General features: G+C 36.6%; 3 protein-coding genes across 5 annotated transcripts; 1 reads left to right on the top strand and 2 right to left on the bottom strand.

The window, feature by feature from the left end:
* Nucleotides 1–3,015: 3,015 nt before the first annotated feature.
* On the bottom strand, nt 3,016–5,582 carry LOC117625152 (NADH dehydrogenase [ubiquinone] 1 alpha subcomplex subunit 2). The gene is made up of 3 exons (XM_034356754.1): nt 5,416–5,582; nt 5,210–5,316; nt 3,016–3,342 (listed from the first exon to the last, which is right to left on the bottom strand). The coding sequence occupies exons 1-3, from the start codon at nt 5,499–5,501 to the stop codon at nt 3,239–3,241; spliced, it is 297 nt and encodes a 98-aa protein (XP_034212645.1). The 5' UTR covers nt 5,502–5,582; the 3' UTR covers nt 3,016–3,238.
* A 176-nt stretch (nt 5,583–5,758) lies between these two features.
* LOC117625150 (serine/threonine-protein phosphatase PP-X isozyme 2) lies at nt 5,759–10,894 on the top strand. Of its 2 annotated transcripts, XM_034356752.1 has the most exons (8): nt 5,769–6,085; nt 6,790–6,942; nt 8,531–8,593; nt 8,672–8,757; nt 9,309–9,384; nt 9,484–9,752; nt 9,837–9,915; nt 10,373–10,894. In XM_034356752.1, the coding sequence occupies exons 1-8, from the start codon at nt 5,945–5,947 to the stop codon at nt 10,421–10,423; spliced, it is 918 nt and encodes a 305-aa protein (XP_034212643.1). In that variant the 5' UTR covers nt 5,769–5,944; the 3' UTR covers nt 10,424–10,894. The 2 variants fall into 2 exon arrangements, with proteins under 2 accessions (XP_034212644.1, XP_034212643.1); XM_034356753.1 differs by lacking the exons at nt 9,484–9,752; nt 9,837–9,915; nt 10,373–10,894 and having other exon boundaries at nt 5,759–6,085; nt 9,279–9,387.
* Nucleotides 10,895–10,963: 69 nt separating this feature from the next.
* On the bottom strand, nt 10,964–16,921 carry LOC117625149 (disease resistance protein RUN1-like). 2 transcript variants are annotated; one of them, XR_004585419.1, is made up of 5 exons: nt 16,096–16,921; nt 13,991–15,116; nt 13,283–13,555; nt 11,801–12,976; nt 10,964–11,699 (listed from the first exon to the last, which is right to left on the bottom strand). XR_004585419.1 is itself a non-coding variant. In XM_034356751.1 (4 exons), exons 2-4 carry the CDS (start codon nt 15,023–15,025, stop codon nt 12,494–12,496), a joined length of 1,791 nt encoding a protein of 596 aa, XP_034212642.1. In that variant the 5' UTR covers nt 15,026–15,116; nt 16,096–16,921; the 3' UTR covers nt 10,964–12,493. The 2 variants fall into 2 exon arrangements, 1 of the variants encoding a protein (XP_034212642.1); XM_034356751.1 differs by having other exon boundaries at nt 10,964–12,976.
* Between the last annotated feature and the right edge of the window lie 195 nt (nt 16,922–17,116).

The raw sequence follows: 17,116 nt of genomic DNA, 5'->3' as shown, positions 1-17,116 counted from the left end.
CTCAATAGAGAGGAAGGATGAAGAAGCGTCACAACCTCTCCTTCCATTTACTATTTTCCTTTCTTTGAGCCTTATGAATAAGAAGCCCTATGTGGGAATTTTTTCTGAGTCATGCTTAGTTCGAAATTCCCCATCACCTCTTTTGGGCTAATTCTTCAATTGAATCATTCTCTCAAAACCATCTCTCTACAACTTCTCAGCTTCTCTAAATTCAATTCTACCTCCCATCTAATCCTAAAAACCGCAAAAGAGATTCCATCAGAAGGCTGGCCAGCCTAACAAACCTGAGCTTCTAGTTTTGCTGCTTGGAGCCATAGTTGCAGCAGGGAACATAGTACTTTTCCTTGTCTATGACTTACTACTCCCTAAAGCCATTAATATGTGAGTAAATTGCTGAAACACCCCCCTCCTCTTCCATGAACTAAAAAATTCAGCCAATTTAACACACAAATTAATTAAAATGGCCAATTTCACACATTACGTTAGATTTTAGATAATTTCATCCAATTCTCCATTAATATTAGGGGTATATTTGTATTTTCAAATAAAATAAAAGTTAAATACATTAAATCAAAATAAATAATAAATAAATAAGAGGGGGAGATTTAGGAAAGGAGAGAAGCTTATGCCAGTTCATTTTTCTATTTTCTAAATATTTTAGATAGTAAAAAAAAATCAAATAGTAACTCACATGCATAACTTCTTCTTCGGGGTTGAAAGTGGGAAATTTGTAGAGCGCATTCGTTTCTTGACATTAGAGAAGGTTGTACACCAACAAATCAGTTGGCTTGACGTTTGACGACCCTAAAAATTCAAGGTGCGTATAAGAACAAATCATTTTTACGAGCTTTGAACTATTAATATGTTTAACTGAAATCTTTTGTGCTTCCAGTGATTCAAATGTAGGATCGTCAAACCAATTGATTTGTTGGTGTACAACCTTCTCGAATGTCAAGGAACGAATGTGCTCTACCAATTTCGCACCTACAACTCCAAAGAAGAAGTTACGAACTGACGACCAGACCAATGCAACCCATATACATGCAAACACTACTGCCCATTTTTTCGAGTCACTTCCTAGCTCATTATAAGGTTGATAGAACATATTAATGGCTTTAAAGAGCTAAATATAGGTAAAAGGACTCCATTCCCTACTGCAGCAATGGCTCCAATCAACAAAACTATAATTTATAAGCATGTGTTCATATATTGGCATGAAAAATTGTGTAAACCATCATTGTCTACAAATTAGGTAGTACAGGGAACATAATTGATTCTGTTAGTTTGAAAATTGAGAGGTTTTTCTGTCTTTTTTGAAAAAGCTTTGGCTTTTTCCAAAAGTGAAAGTTTTTTTTTTGGGTAAAACCCAAATTTACTCAAACAAAATTGGATTCAATAAATAAAAAAAACTAGAAAATCAAATTCCCAACAAATCAAAATATGAAAATCCAGTTTCTAGTATAAGATAAAGTTTATACCAATATTGATACCTCAATTAGTCAATGAATACCTTATCCTAAAATCTCATAAAATCGTGTTTGATTATTTAAGTTGTAAGAAATATAAATAGCCAAAAATATCATTGAAAACATTAAGGCCTGTCCGGTAACGTTTTCAGAGAATGTTTTCTTGGAATATTTTCAGAGAATGAAAACAAAAAAACGAATTTGCATTTTCAGGAAATAAAAATGCGTCTGGTAGATTAATTAAAATACATCTTTAGAAAACAAAAACAATGAAAACGTGTCTAGTAGTACAATTTGAAATAATAATATGTGAGTTATTTTTATGAAAACATTTCCCATGAGAATGAAAACAACTTTTTTCTGTTTTCTACAAGTACACATGAACTTGTTTTCATTTTATGAAAACATTCTCAGTGTTTTTTGTTTTTGGGCCACCGAACGTGTTTTTGCCTCATTTTTGTTCTCTGAAAATGAAAACAACCCCTTAAAACATTACCAAACGGGGCCTTATAGTATTTCAAAAGTCTATTTTGCATTCTTAGTCAAATTTTAAGAGGACAATTTTTCAAGTATGATATGTAGTAATCTATATTATTGTTTAAGAGTTATGTAAGGCTAACATAATGCAAACATTATTTTTGTACCTTAAGTTTGTAAAGTGCAAGTGATTGATAAGTGTGTAAGTGCCAATTTAGTTGAGATATGTATATATTTAGTTCTGCCAACCTAGATCACTACATATCATACTTGAAAAATTGTTTTCTATCAAAATCTGATTTAGTATGAAAAATGGACTTTTGAAATACTAATGTTTTCAATGACATTTTTGGCAGCTTATATTCCTTACAACTTAAATAATCAAACATGATTTTATGAGATTTTAGTATAAAGTATACGTTGACAGAGAGTAGTAGGTTTCTTGGATTGAAATAGCATAGTAATCTGACAATAGGGTGTAGAGGAGTTTATGTTTTTCTAAAACTTAATATGAAGAGTGATGGGTGTGTGTGCATAGATGTACTAGGGTTAAGTATTAAGTTGGATGACATTTTTTGTCTTTTTACACAATAATAAAACTTAAGAGCTTAATGATTTAAGTATTGTGATGAACAAAGAAAAATGTGGAATTTAAATAGAAAAACTCTAAAAAAATAATATTATAATTACTAAGGGCTTGTTTGAGGCTTTCTGATAATCAAAAACGCTTTTTAACAATGTTTGGTAGAAAAATTTAGAAGTGTTTTTAGGTCATAGGAGCAATTTCCGAAGAATCACCTACTATGTGCTTCTTTAATAAGTATTTGGATTGTTAGAAGACATTACATAGAAGATTTTCAACCATTTGAATGAGCTACTCATCTATAAGAGCTCAGATTTTTATTAATTAGGGCTTATTCCTACTCTATTTCTGTGGCAAGAGGAGAGGAAGTCTGAATAATTTTGTTCATTTTGAGCATTTAGCAGCAAAACTCTAGACGCCAATTTTGCACCTCAAAATATTGGCTTTGTTTGCATCTTCATAAATAAGCCACGAGGGGGCCACATTGGAAAGGAAGTGCATAGGCAGCAAAGAACACCCTTTCTGGAAAATTTGTTGTCTCAATGGAAGATGGAAATACATGCATTATTCAAACTACAAAACACGCGGTACTGAGTAATGACCCTAAAAGAATCATCTTACACATCACACACCTGATCTAAAGAAAGGGCAGGCGATCATAGGAAAGATTTTCCCACGAATATACATTTATTTCATCTCATACAGTCAATTCTCAAGCTTTAAGAGACTCCCCCACTTTAACAAGTTCCTCGAGTGCCTTTGAGATCTGTGGCTCTGTCAAACCTTCCAAACGAACGCCCCTCTCAACACCCATGTCTGTTTAATAATCAAAGGTTATGTAAATGGAGCAAGGGTGCAACATTCAAGTTAACAACACAGGACTAAAGAACCAACAAAAGAACTTGCGTAGCTTGAACAAAACATGAGCAATACCAGGCCATTAAGCATACTGGAACGTATTGTACTTGCACCTAATTGTGAAAAGAGAATTTGTTTACCATTTATCAAGTACTCATACCCAGAATTATTACATGGCTGTTAATCCGCACCTAAAATGACAACTAGATGGCTAAATCGTTATCCACTAGGGTGAAAGCAGGCAGACTGGGGTATCTCTAATGTTGATTGTTGCAAAGTTTCTCCATACTTGAGTTACAATTTTAAAATGACCTATAAAACTCAGGCCATGCATCCCCATAACATCTGCAATACTTTTCAAAATAGAAGCAAAGCCAAAACTTTGGGATTCCTAAGAGCATTTCTTACAGAAGAAAAGAAAAAAGAAAAAAGCTTGGCTTCAACATAGAACAATACTGAAAATCATTTGCTGGAGGTTAGCTAGAACAGTCATAGTTGGCTATCCAACAAAGACATTTTCTGTTGTCATGAATCATGCTCCTCTAATTTCCCTCACCTAAGTTCCGCCCACTCTTGATCTCTGGTTGCATTTTCAACTTAAATAAGATAAATAAATTTGGCACCACCAATCAAAACAGTAACTGAAACGACTATAAGTTCATAAGAGTAACAGAGGAGACATTTGTCTTTTTTCTTACATAAATTGTTGCTTGAATAAACCCTACATCGTTGAAAAGTTAGTTTAGGCATTAACTTATTTTTAAAGTAATCAATTACCATCTTTATTAGACATTTTCAAATAAGGCTTTCAATACACAGTTTAATTCATAGACATGATATGGTGAAGAAAACAAACACATGACAGGTGCATATTCAAGCTCGTTAATAAACAATTGTCACTATATCCTAGGCCATACAAGGAAAGATAAAAACTCAATTTCCCCACTGAACTTAACAGACAATGCTAAATAGTTTTAACCAAATAATTTTAAAATGTTCAACGCACTTCATGGAGCAACTCACAAACACTGCTGCATTTCCTTTCCATTTAGCAGCTTTCACAACTATAGGTAACATTTTATAATTACTCTCCTAATTGAAAAAGGTAACATAGATCTAGTTATAAAAAAAGGGTATTATCACAAGTCTAGAGCAAAAAAATCTAGAAGTTCCCCAGATTTAGAAATCTCAAATTCCTTTTGTCGATCCGCTCTAAAGAATTGATAGTTAAAGGGCCCGTCTGATAATTCATACTGTTTATGTTGGCTTATAGTTTTTTTAGTTAAAGAGATGGAGGGAACTACATAGAAAGGAGGGAGGAAGATGAGATATGAGAGATGCGGAGAACAAATGAGGGCAAAATGAACAAGACTAAAACAAACACATTAAATTGTTTTTGGTTTTTAATTTTAATTTTATTTATCAATCCTCACATATACACTTTCTAATCTATCATCTCTCTTCTCACTAATTTCTCATTCTCTATCTTCCATTACAAATAAAAACCAAACTGAAAATTGCTACCTAACGGGCCCTAACATCAGCAGATTCCATCAGTTATGCGTGTGTGTCTCCTTGGCATAGCATCTTATCTTATGAACCAACAGAAAGACTGGAAGCGAAATATCACAAAACGAATTTGGTCATATATACCAAAAAATAAAAAAAATAAAAAAAATGCAGCATGAGTTGAAATCTAACCTTAAACCAATCATAATATATCCATGAACTTGAGCATTCTAAATTCCAAAAACATTGAGAAATGTAAAAGAAAAAAACCATCAGAAAAAGAAAAGAAAAAGAAGCTAGGGAAGAATGGAAATACCATATCTAGCCCATAACTGAGGCTCAATCCCTCTGCATTCACGAATCAAGATGGGCAATTTGGGGTTCAAACTCTTCAGATCCTTGTAATTCTTCTCCACAAATGTTCTGCACATACAAAGAAAGAAGATTTATCATTTTTATTGATGTTACAAGCAATAAACAAAGAAATTAAGAGAAATAAAAGGCATGAGAGAATCAAAGGACCTGGTGGTTGCGCTTGAAGGGGAAGATTGGCAGAGCAAAACCCTAAGCTCCTTTAAGTTCTGAGATAGCTTTCCTCTCCATGCCATTTTCTTGGTCTTTTGGGTTTCAGACTCTCTCAATCTCTCTCTCTCTTCTTCGCTTCAGCTCAAGGATGAAGCAGATTCAGGTTCTTTATGCCAAAGGTTTTTATTCGCTTGGTGACTTTGGGGTCGAACGACTTGTCGTGTAAATAGACGACATGTCGTTGGGAGTGTTTGAAATTGGGATGGGCATTTTTGCGAGAAGAAAATTGAAAACGGGGGTAAAACTGAAATAAAGCAAAAATCTGGAGAGTTGAGGGAGAGCCCGCAGAAAGAAAAACTGAGAGTGAAAGACAAAGGCCGCGGAGAGAGGGATATTCACAGATTCACAATCTCACAGTTTTAAGTTGAGAGAGAGAGGGGATTCGTGGTGGTGGTGGTGGTGGTGGTGGTGGTGTGATAAAGGAGAAGAGGGGTACGGTAGAGAGAGAAAGTAGGGAGGGAGAGAGATGTCAGACCTAGACAGGCAAATAGAGCAGCTCAAGAAGTGCGAGCCTCTCAAAGAGTCGGAGGTCAAGGCTCTCTGCCTCAAGGCCATGGAAATCCTCGTCGAAGAGAGCAACGTTCAGAGGGTCGATGCTCCTGTCACTGTATTTCCTCTCTCTCTCTCTCTCTCTCTCTCTCTCTCTACTTGCGAACTCTTTGATTTTGCTGGGTAGTCTTCGATGTAATAGTTCTTTTTTTTTTTTTTTGGGGTTTGGTTGATTTTTGGGTTATGGATTTGATTTAGCTATGATTTCGATTTTCTATTTGTTTCGGACAAGTGGGTTTGTCTTTATTTGTTAATACTTGTGGAATAGTAATTTTGTGAAGAAAGAAGATTGAAATGGTGTTGGATTCCAGAGAATAGATAAGGTTTTTATAATATTACTTCAATTGAATTTTCTTTTCTTTACTGGGAAAACCATATGGTTGAAAAAAAAATACATGTTGTAGGGTTTACGAATTGGGAACGAAATACAGTTAACAGTTGTTACCATTTATTTTGCTGTAGGTAATGATAGTTTACATTTCTTTCTAAATGGATTATGGCTGTTTTATAGGCTGAACTTGTATGTGTCTTTAGCATAACGAGGAGCCCTATTTTCATTCTGATTCTTGTTCATTACTTTATATTATGAGCTAGTTGGAGGTAGTGGGGTTATAAACAAAATTTAGCAGGGAAATAGGGCTAGTGGAATAATTTCTTTGTAGTGAAGATATGGTGCTTTAGAATATGAAGTTCAAATCCTAAATGTTGCAGGTTGCATGCTAACCGGTTGTTGTTGTTGTTACTGTATGCTTTGTTACATAGATTTGCGGTGACATCCATGGGCAGTTTTATGACATGAAAGAGCTTTTCAAAGTAGGAGGTGATTGCCCAAAGACTAACTACTTGTTTCTTGGAGATTTTGTTGACAGAGGATTCTATTCCGTTGAGACATTTCTACTCCTACTTGCACTCAAGGTGATAGGCTTATATACTTCTCTACTTTGATTGATTTGTTGAGCCTTCAGATATGCTCTACTTGCTCTTTAGATCATTAAGAAGATTAATGGTTTTTATGTGCATTTCATTTGATGTTTTAGCCATATTCTTCAGGGGTTCTAGTACAAGTGTTGTTTCTATTGCTTTAAAACGTAACCCTAAATTTAAAGATTGGTGTCTGTTTAAAGATTGTGGAACACCAAATTACATGGCAATTATTTATATTGCACCCTCTGCCTTGGAAACAAAAGGTGATGAAGTAGCTACAACTTGGTTAGTGAAGAAGTAGCCCAATACTTCTCATTTGCCAAACTTGAAAACTAAGGCTTTTGAGTTTTAAGTGAGATGTCCATGATAGTGCAAGAAAATAAAAGCATAGAGTAAAAATAGTAAGTGAAAGTGTCAGTATAAGCGTTTATGCCAAGTCTTATTAAGAGTATTGATTTTGGTCAAGTGTTATTTAGAGTCTACTTATTTGGGTTTTAGGAACACGCAACGTCTGAAAGTTAGTAATGAGTTTTTAGTATTATACTATTTATTTTTACCCTTAACTGTTCTATTTGAAACCTATAAACAAAGCTATCCGTTGTAAAGCATGTCAGATTGAAATTAATGATAATTGAGTGTTGATGCAGGCATGGTGTGTTTGTATCTCCTCTACTTTCTTCCCCATCCCCGTCTCTTCTAAAATACTTTATTTCTTAAAAATCATAGAAAAAACCTACCTGTGTTTTCCTGCATCACAAAGGCTGTTTGTCATAGCCCCTTCTTGTACTAGTGCTGATGCAAGCATGCTTTGCTCTATCATGGAAGTACCTAGGAAATAATAGATAATCATGTGCACATTTTCTTTTCCTTCCACTAGCATTTCTTCTAGATGATAAGAACTTCGTGCAAAATTTTATGGCCACTTTAAGGGCTTATCTTACTTCACTGGACTTTTCAGGAGTCTTTGATGTTGAACTGCTTTCTCTGAAGTTGTAAATTGCTTGTGGATTGAATGCCACTTCATGATGGTTTAAGGCAAAAAAAATGATACCTTTCATTTCATTTTTAAGAAACCGTGGTTTAGAAAAAAAGAAAATACTAGAACTGCATTATGTGATAGCACACATAAGGCTATGGCTACAAATTTGCTATCTGAATTAGTAGGAACATATCTAGTCACCCTGTCCAAACAAACAGGGAAAAACTCAGGGGAAACGGAAAGGCCTATGCAACTTGTTAGGGAGTATGACCTCAATGGATGATTAGTAGATAGAGTGACAAGAAAAACTTATCACTTGTTCCCCAAAGAAAAAAGGAAAAAAACTAATCAGATAAAGCTAATTTATAATTTGATTGGAGTAGTCTCATTTGTTTATCCATCTAGGCTCCATTTAAGTTCTTGTAAAGTCAAGGGAGATAACTGGAATCATCTTCCTTTTTTGATTAGGTTTAGTTTATGAGACCATCTTAATTCCCAGTGGCCGATCATGGATATAGATTGTGCATTTATTCTCATGTTGATCGAAGCCTTTGATGGTTATTCATAAGTTTATTTTTTTAACTAATAAATTTACTTCAGGTTAGATATCCAGATCGGATAACACTTATTAGAGGAAACCACGAGAGTCGTCAAATCACGCAGGTTAAGTCTCTTTTACTGGTGCCTACTTTTTATGACTTACCCATTCATAATATTTACTGAGTTATCCTCTCTAGACAGGTGTATGGATTCTATGATGAGTGTCTACGAAAGTATGGATCTGTCAATGTTTGGAGATATTGCACTGATATATTTGATTACCTAAGGTTTGCCCTTTTCTATCACATAAACTCTGTCTGTTTAAGGTTAGGCAGCTGACAATATTATGACACGGAAACTTGGTTTCATAGTGGGTGATGGTAGGCCATTGTTTCTGGGAATATTTTAGCAATACCACCTGAACTTTGCCACTTGTGACACTTGACCACCTGAGTTTTTCTTTTGTTGACAATTTACCAGCTGTAACTAAATCTTTTTGCACCAAAATACCACATACCATGAAGACCGTTAAGATTTCTGTTAAGAAAGAGTCACCTGCGAGTCACATGACCGCTATTTTGTTTCGGTTTTCCACCTGAACTTTTTTTGTGTCAGATTGCTACCGCAAAGTTTTTCATTTTGTGCCGAATTACCCATAAATTGTAGGTTTAAGCCTTGGGGAAAATAAAAATAAAAACTCCTTTTAGGGGTTGAAAAAGATTCCGGTGGAAATCTGGCACAAAAAAGAAGTCAATAGGTCAAAAAGTGAAACAAAATTTGGGTATATTATGTTGTTTCTCTTTTACAGCTTTTGAGTTTTGATGGCGGCTTAATGCAGTTTGTCAGCTCTCATTGAGAATAAGATTTTTAGCGTACATGGTGGTCTCTCTCCTGCCATTTCAACTCTGGATCAGGTATGATAATCCAGTTTGAGTTGCATCTTTACTATGTTGATTTAAATTGTAATCTTCAATCCTTTATATACTAACCAATTCACATGTTCTATTTGGCAGATACGAACAATTGACCGGAAGCAAGAAGTACCTCATGATGGTGCCATGTGTGACCTACTATGGTCAGATCCTGAAGATATCGTGGATGGTTGGGGTTTGAGTCCTCGTGGTGCTGGTTTCCTCTTTGGTGGCAGTGTTGTTTCTTCATTTAACCATGCAAACAACATTGACTATATATGTCGTGCCCATCAGTTGGTAATGGAAGGGTATAAATGGATGTTTAATAACCAGATAGTTACAGTCTGGTCAGCACCGAATTACTGTTACAGGTAAATTAGCAATCTGCAATTAACCTTTTCCCCCATTTTTCTTTAATTTGAAGGTTTATATTATCAATGATGGGTCTGTTTCAGATGTGGTAATGTAGCTGCAATTCTTGAGCTGGATGAAAATCTTAATAAGCAGTTTCGTGTCTTTGATGCTGCGCCACAGGTTTGCACATAAAATTAAGTTGCAATTGATCACCTTTTCATTTTCTTGAAATTGCTTTGGTTATTTTGAGCAGCAGCACGAAACTTTGTTCGTGTTGTCCACATTCCATTGTTATGTGGGGTTCCATGCGTCCAATGATGAAATGCACTGGTTCTTTTAGCAAAGGATTCTACTTGATATGATTGTCAATAAAATTTGGAAAGAGTTGGGATGCTGACTATGAATGATTATATGGAAACAGTAACATCGGGTATGCTAAGTAACAACTTTTGTGTTTTACCAATGCACAAAAGAATGACACTTCAATTCAATGCATGGACCTTGAGTATATTGTCCTTCTTTTGGGTCCTCTTTTCCTCTTTAACCTTTGGCATTGGTGAATGCCTGGGTGGCCCCTCCAGACATCTTGTCTCTGTTCCCTCATATTTGATTCTGAAAGATTGTAATGAAAATGCAGGAATCAAGAGGCACGCCTGCCAAGAAACCTGCACCAGACTACTTTCTATGAGATTGGTAAAGCTTTCCTGTTATTATTCAAGGGGTTAATTCATGGGCAGCCTATACAGACACAAGGTGGATGCAGGATGGTATCGCATGGTACACAGAAATTTATGGGTGGTGGGCGTCTTGTGATTGGCTCCTCCAATGACCAGCAAGAGTCGTACTTTTCTGTTTGTCGCCGGTTTGGATTGTTGGTTTTGCTTTTCTTGTATGCCTGCTGCTTCTACCAACTTTCATTTTTACATGTATGAGTAGTGTGCATTGCCTAGCCTACCATGTGAATTATAGAATCCTTTTCCTTGTGATTGCCAGAGGAGGGAGAGACAAAGGGTCTTGGATATGGAGGCTTTTGCTTCTATCCATGGTAACCTGAATAGAAGGATTGGATTGAAATAGGGACAAAGGGGAGGATTAAAACAATTATTTATGTCCTTCTGGGCAATAAAAGCTAGTTATGATTATCTTTTTGTTCCTTAAACTTGTGAGGGAAACAAATATTTTATGGGGAAGAAGGATTGAAGTGCTTTAAAACAGAAACAATGTGTCCTTTAAGACTGAAGCAACAAACTCAAGTTCTCTCTTCTGGTCTCAGGCTCGGCCATTATATGTAAATGATGACAAAACGACAATGTTTGGAGTGACAATTATGTGGTCAGACTACAAAACCTTGCAATTGTTCCAGCGTTTGTAGCTGTCTTCATTCAGAGTGCAAAGTTCATGGAGGTTCCCATCTGAGCACCAGAGCTTTCCAATGTAGACCAAAGCTCAAATCCTGGGTGTTGATGGTGATTAGCAATTGGTATCAAATTATTAACAAAACCTGCAACATCTTGCTGCCATATGAAATGTATCCCGCACCCTTTTACTTCCAAGTCTGGTCGATTCGTTGTAACAGAAGCTTCAAATTGTCGACTCCCTTCATTCAACAGCCTTGCAAACTGCCTGCCTCGGGGCTTGTAGCAGCAAAGTCCATAGGACGACCCAACCCTGTAGTCTTCAAAGTTTTGAAAGACTATGGGGTGTTCAAGACGACCTTCACGGGTGGAAAAATGGCAAACAGTCTTTTCCAATTCCCAACTTTTCTGAAAATTTTCATTCTCAAGGATTTCGAAAGCAACAAATAGGGCAAACCCCATACACCTACTATTACTACCTTCCGTATCAATAGGTAGTTTGGCTCTTACAGAAGACCCACTCATGCAATGTCTGCACCAGTGTGGAACTCTCGTACCATGAGGAAAATGAGCACGAATTTCAAATGGCTTTTCATGATAAATTCGGTCCTGTACAAAAAATAAAAACCAAAGAGAAAAACAATAATAAAGATGTTCAATATGAGAGAGAGAGAGAGAGAGAGAGAGAGAGAGAGAGAGATAGTCAACACCTCAATGTATTTAGAAAAGAATAGTTCATCATGAAGTTCTTCGTGAACTATAAATGGGTTCCTTGTTCTATCTTCATCTTCATTGGAATTTCCACAAATCATGAAACTAAAACCGTTAATAGCAGTCCATACTGTCAAATTCCTTGAAATTGGCGGCATAGGACAATGACGTACATCAATGAACTTTATACTCAACGGAAGTTGTTTTGGCAACGACTGAAGGTTGCTAATCCCAAACAAGATGAGTTTTTTAGGCTCAGAAATCTTATAGATATTTTCTCAGCCCACACCATTTCCAGTGAAATCTAAACGCTCGAGTTTAACAAGCTGAGATGGTTTAAACTTGATGCGTTTAAACTTGATGCCGACATTACAAATCTTCAAAAATCTTAGCTTGCGCATTTTAGCGAATGGGCAGCATCCAACCGTATCTCTTCCGTTGCCAGCTCATTGAACAATACAGAGGATTCCATTTGCACATCTCTATGCTCAGTGGATACAGAGGATTCAGCCAGCTCATCTTTATGTTCAGCGGATACAGAGGATTCGACTGGCACATCTTTGTTTCCGCGGAAACATAATCGTTTAAGGTTCGGAAGTAAAAAAATGGAGCCAGGCTCTTCTCTTATAGCAGTTTTACGGGCATCAAGCTCTTGCAACTGTTCCAAGCTCCCCAGGTTTTCCGGCAGTATGTCAATGCGTGAGCAGCCAGACATATATATATATATATCTCAAAGATGTCAAACTACAAATGGCCATAGGAAGACTCATAAGGTTCTTGCAACCAATTAAATTTAACCAAATAAGGCCCCTCAATTGCTGGATTGATGCTGGCAGCTTCCTTTTAGCCGTTCCATCTAAATAAAGTTCTGACAAAGCTTCCATGTTTCCCACAATCTCTGGAAACTCTTTGAGTTTTGAACAACCAGAAAGATTAAAGGTTTTAAGAGATTCTAAGCTGATGGAGTGGGGAAGGCTCTCTAGACTTTCACAACCTTTCATATTCAATACAACGAGACGTTGGAGATCCCCAATTTTTGCGTGAACCTCTGATAATTTTTCACAACCTTCAAGAATCAACCTCCCAAGATTTGGGACCTTTCTGAAGTCTGGGGTCTTGATCAAGAATTTGCAGTTGGAAAGATCCATTTGTACTAAGTTTTCCATCATGGTACACTGTTTTGGAATTGGAAAAGAAAACAGAGTTATTAGACAACTTAGTAATTATTGGGAAGATAAGCATTCTAGCTTTAACTTTATCATAATTAATTGTCACCCTAACTCAGTGCAAGAAATATATATATATATATATATATATATATAAATTCTCTTATGAAGACATCCGGACGTTATTATCATGCAAACGCCAAGTATTTTCTACTACCTCACCCTGCTTTCCTCCCTATTTACAATGGCATCCGTATAATAACGTGCGGACATACGGAAGAGAGAATAACTATATATATATATAAATGATCTTACACTTTCATGCCATAGTTGGGTAATGCGACTGTTAGGCATCTTGAGTTCAACAAGATGACATGGTTTAAAACTTGATGGCAGAGATTCTAAAGGATATTCGTGCCATTCCAGAAGCCGTAACTCTTTAGAGAAATACTCAGGGCATCTAGAAAAGTTGACATTACAAATCTTCAACAATCTTAGGTTGCACATTTTAGCGAATGGGTCAGCATCCAACTGTATCTCTTCCTTTGCCAGCAAGATTAGGAATATGCCTTCGACAGCAGTTGTTCCCTGTACCAAACGATAAAGTTCAAATGCAAGACATAGCATGCTAGACAATAAGATGAACAAATAACCTAATAATTAAATCACATCTATTATCTAGAACATAGAGAAAATGTAAAGGAGAACAAGTGAAGACAGGCAGGGAGGAAGGAGGGACGGGAAAGGATAGATGAGTGATAAATGGTATGAAAACCAAAACACAAAAGCTAAAAACAATTTTAAACAGTTTTTTGTTTTAAGTTTTTTATTTCACACATTCTCTTTTAGTTCTTCCTCATTTATTCCTCCTCCCTCCCTCCTCCCTTCTTCCTCCCTCTTTTAGGGAGACCACATTTGTGTTCTTCAAGGTTTTAATGTTTTTTTAATTACTATCTTAAGGGTTTACTTTTCAAGAAAAGAAAAAAAAAAATTATGCTTGTACTAACTAGGATTAACACGTACCGTATTCTCTGCAAGTACTTTATCATGCCATGACCTGTTGCGTTTGTAGGCATTCTCATTAATCCACAACCTGCTGCGCTTTCCAGGCTCATTAGGAAATTGTCTATGAACAATGTCCTGACCCATTTTCCGAAGTAAATCATGCATCCACAGTTCATTTCTTTCGTTAATTTTAATTAGGGCTTTATCAAGAAGGTCACGCATACCACTTCTAGGATAAAACCGGCAACTTTCTAATATCTTCTTTACACGAACTTGATCCTCTCCATTAAAGAAGCATGCAATGTCCAGAAAGATTTGTTTCACTGTGCCCTTTAATGCGTCAAAACTTATTTTAAGCACATTCATAATGTCTTCTTCAGGATCTTCATCAAGTCTATCAAATGCTTCTGACCATTCTATTACATTTTTTCCCCTCAAGTATGATCCCAGAACTATAAGAGCTAAAGGAATGCCACCAGCATATTCTACAAATTTTTTGGACAACTCTTTATAATCATGTGGAGCATCGTTTTCCTTGAAGGCTTTTCGACAAAAGAGCTGAGAATCTTCACCAATCTTCAGCTTGTCAACCTCGTATATACTATCTGCAAGTAGTCCACACGTATCCAACTCATGCTTCTCCCTATTTGTTATAATGACTCGACTCCCTGGACCCAACCAAGATTCATCTGCTAAAGCCTTTATCTGATCTAGTTTATCAACATTATCCAGAACAATAAGCACCCTTTTATTCCTTAGTCTAGTACGTAACAATTGGATCCCCAAATCAGCATTTTGTATATCTTCATTGCAGTGCAGCAAGGTTGCAAAGAGAGATTTTTGCATGCCAACTAGACCATTTACTTTTGTGGATTCCTCTCTAACAGAGGAAACGAAGCATTTAGCATCAAATTGGTTCCTGATCTTCTTAAAAACTTCGTTTGCGAGAGTTGTCTTACCAATGCCCCCGAACCCCCAAATCCCTATGGTGCGAACATCATCCGACCTGCAAAGAGCCAAGTACTCCTCCATTTTCTTAATACGAGAATCCATTCCAATTAAATCGTTGTTAGAACTTGAGAGTTTGTCGTTCAATATATTTGAAATCTTGTTAGCTATTTCCTCAATAACTTCTGATTCTTTCCTGCAAAAGAATTCAATAACATTTTGTGGTTAGCTGATCACAAGTGACATGCAATAAAGAAAATTAGAAATATTAATTGTTGTGTCGGAAATGGCTATGTCAGAGCTTTGCTTTCGTTGTCAGCTTATTGATTAATCTAATGGAGTTCAATTATGTTGCACCTTAATACTAACCCATCCCTCTGTCTATTTCCTTTTCCTTTCTCTCCCGGTCTTCCTCCTTTCTCTTCAGCCCCAGAATTTGAACCGCTCAAAACCCTTCTGCTGCTGCTTCATAAATATCAAAATCTGGAATTTGCTTCCTACATATCCCCACCGCATGCACCACCTTTCAAAACCACGCTAATGACACCCATAATGTTTTTTTATCATAAAATATCCAACCTCCGACCACCATATATTCCACCACCTCTGACCTCTCGCTTTCACTATCCCTCTCTTTCTTCTCCTCTTTCTCTCACTCAATCTCTCCTCACCAGATGTTCCTATGTTAAAAACATTAGTATCTCCGAAGAACAAAATCTTTTATCAGAGATCAGCCACGTACATGATATTTCCAATCAGATCACCTACGTGCTTGCTGCATATCTTGCTATAAATATTGTATGTAATCAAGCCACAAAACTTAGGTGCACCGGCTCCCTCTTTCTCACACAACTTAGGTGCATGATGTGTGAGAAAGAGAGAATCAGTGTATGCAACTGGTACAGGAAAGTTTTCTCCCATTTTAGTTTATTAGACAAGGCCACAAGTTGACATTTCCTTTTAAGCATCAAATTTATAAGCAAGCTTTGATTCAATTTGCTGCATCAAGCAAAAAAAGAATAGGTATATAATAAAGAGAACCATAAACATCAATGGGAAAAAGAAACAAAATGAACAAGTATAATCATCTAATCAAGCAGGGCATATGTTATTAAAACAGTTAAATATAAGACTACCTTGTAATTTCAATTGAAGAACAAGAGTACTAGAAATACCTATTTTTCAAATCCCATCCGGGAACTTTGGCTACCCTCCTCAGAGCTCTCCTCCACTTTTTCACCTTCCCTTTTTCCTTCTTAAAATTTTCTTCATGCTTAGCAAAGGCTTTTCCATAATTTCCTGTTTGCTTTCTTACCTTGGATGCCTCGATGTGGTAGAAGACCGGAAACACTTCTAGTCTCCCTCTTTCATGCACTGAACAATATGCGCAAATTCATCCAAACACCAAGTTGAAGAAGCGTAGTCTTCTGAAAGAACGACAACTGCAAACTTGGAGTGTTCAATTGCTTTCAGGATTTTTGGTGCGATGGGTTTTCCCCTCTTAAGCTTCTCTTCATCCATAAATGTATCGATTCCTTTCAGATTCAAACCGTGATATAAATGGTCCGTAAAACTATTGCGGGCGTCTTCCCCCTAAAACTGAGGAAGACATCAAAGTCCAAAGTTTCAGGAATTGAAGATGAAGAAGATGAAGGCACTGCTTGGGGAGCTTCCTCATGCTTCAGTTCAAGGGTTGAAGAAGGAAACTCAGCACGTCCTAGGAGAAAATTAACAAGGTGAAGAAGAATACAAGGAAGGAGGAGGAGGAGGATTGTGAACATGATCACTGACGGATCTACAGAGTCGCTTTGGAGGTGCCTGAAAATGCCCCTCTGCTAGTGCCACATGATGATGGGTCAATTCAACAGAAGGTTTGCATCATGAGAGGAGGAGGAGGAGGAACATATATTGCTTTTATTTGGTCTACACTCTGCAGTCGGCAGCAGCAACCGAGCAAGCAGCTTGTCAAATTTCCGCGCTTTGGGAAAGCAGGTGAAAGAACGTATGGGGTAAAGCGGAAACTTCCTATGCGGCCTCATAAAAAACAATGACACAATGACTTCTTTTACCTTTCAAACGAGACGTGTTTTTTTCCTTCTTTCTTTTTCTTCTTTGAGTTGACTGAAGGTCAAATTGGTTGGTTTCAAGTTATATATCATTTTTCATCTTCATACTTTATTCCACAATACGTGATTT

The sequence above is a fragment of the Prunus dulcis genome, chromosome 4, assembly GCF_902201215.1.
Source record: "Prunus dulcis chromosome 4, ALMONDv2, whole genome shotgun sequence".
Taxonomy (NCBI): Eukaryota; Viridiplantae; Streptophyta; class Magnoliopsida; order Rosales; family Rosaceae; genus Prunus; species Prunus dulcis.
Note: the sequence above shows the minus strand (reverse complement) of the source record. Positions and strands in the feature narration are given on the sequence as shown.

What these genes read in the sequence shown, in the direction of transcription:
- LOC117625152 (XM_034356754.1), bottom strand. Translation starts at nt 5,501, where the DNA reads ATGGCATGGAGAGGAAAGCTATCTCAGAACTTAAAGGAGCTTAGGGTT. An exon ending in CCTTCAAGCGCAACCACCAG is followed by an intron (nt 5,317 to 5,415) that starts GTCCTTTGATTC and finishes TTGTATGTGCAG; the next exon opens with AACATTTGTGGAGAAGAATT. An exon ending in TCAGTTATGGGCTAGATATG is followed by an intron (nt 3,343 to 5,209) that starts GTATTTCCATTC and finishes ATTATTAAACAG; the next exon opens with ACATGGGTGTTGAGAGGGGC.
- LOC117625149 (XM_034356751.1), bottom strand. Translation starts at nt 15,025, where the DNA reads ATGGATTCTCGTATTAAGAAAATGGAGGAGTACTTGGCTCTTTGCAGG. An exon ending in AAGTACTTGCAGAGAATACG is followed by an intron (nt 13,556 to 13,990) that starts GTACGTGTTAAT and finishes CGTTTGGTACAG; the next exon opens with GGAACAACTGCTGTCGAAGG. An exon ending in CCCAACTATGGCATGAAAGT is followed by an intron (nt 12,977 to 13,282) that starts GTAAGATCATTT and finishes ATTCCAAAACAG; the next exon opens with TGTACCATGATGGAAAACTT.
- LOC117625150 (XM_034356752.1), top strand. Translation starts at nt 5,945, where the DNA reads ATGTCAGACCTAGACAGGCAAATAGAGCAGCTCAAGAAGTGCGAGCCT. An exon ending in AGAGTCGTCAAATCACGCAG is followed by an intron (nt 8,594 to 8,671) that starts GTTAAGTCTCTT and finishes CTCTCTAGACAG; the next exon opens with GTGTATGGATTCTATGATGA. An exon ending in CCATTTCAACTCTGGATCAG is followed by an intron (nt 9,385 to 9,483) that starts GTATGATAATCC and finishes TCTATTTGGCAG; the next exon opens with ATACGAACAATTGACCGGAA.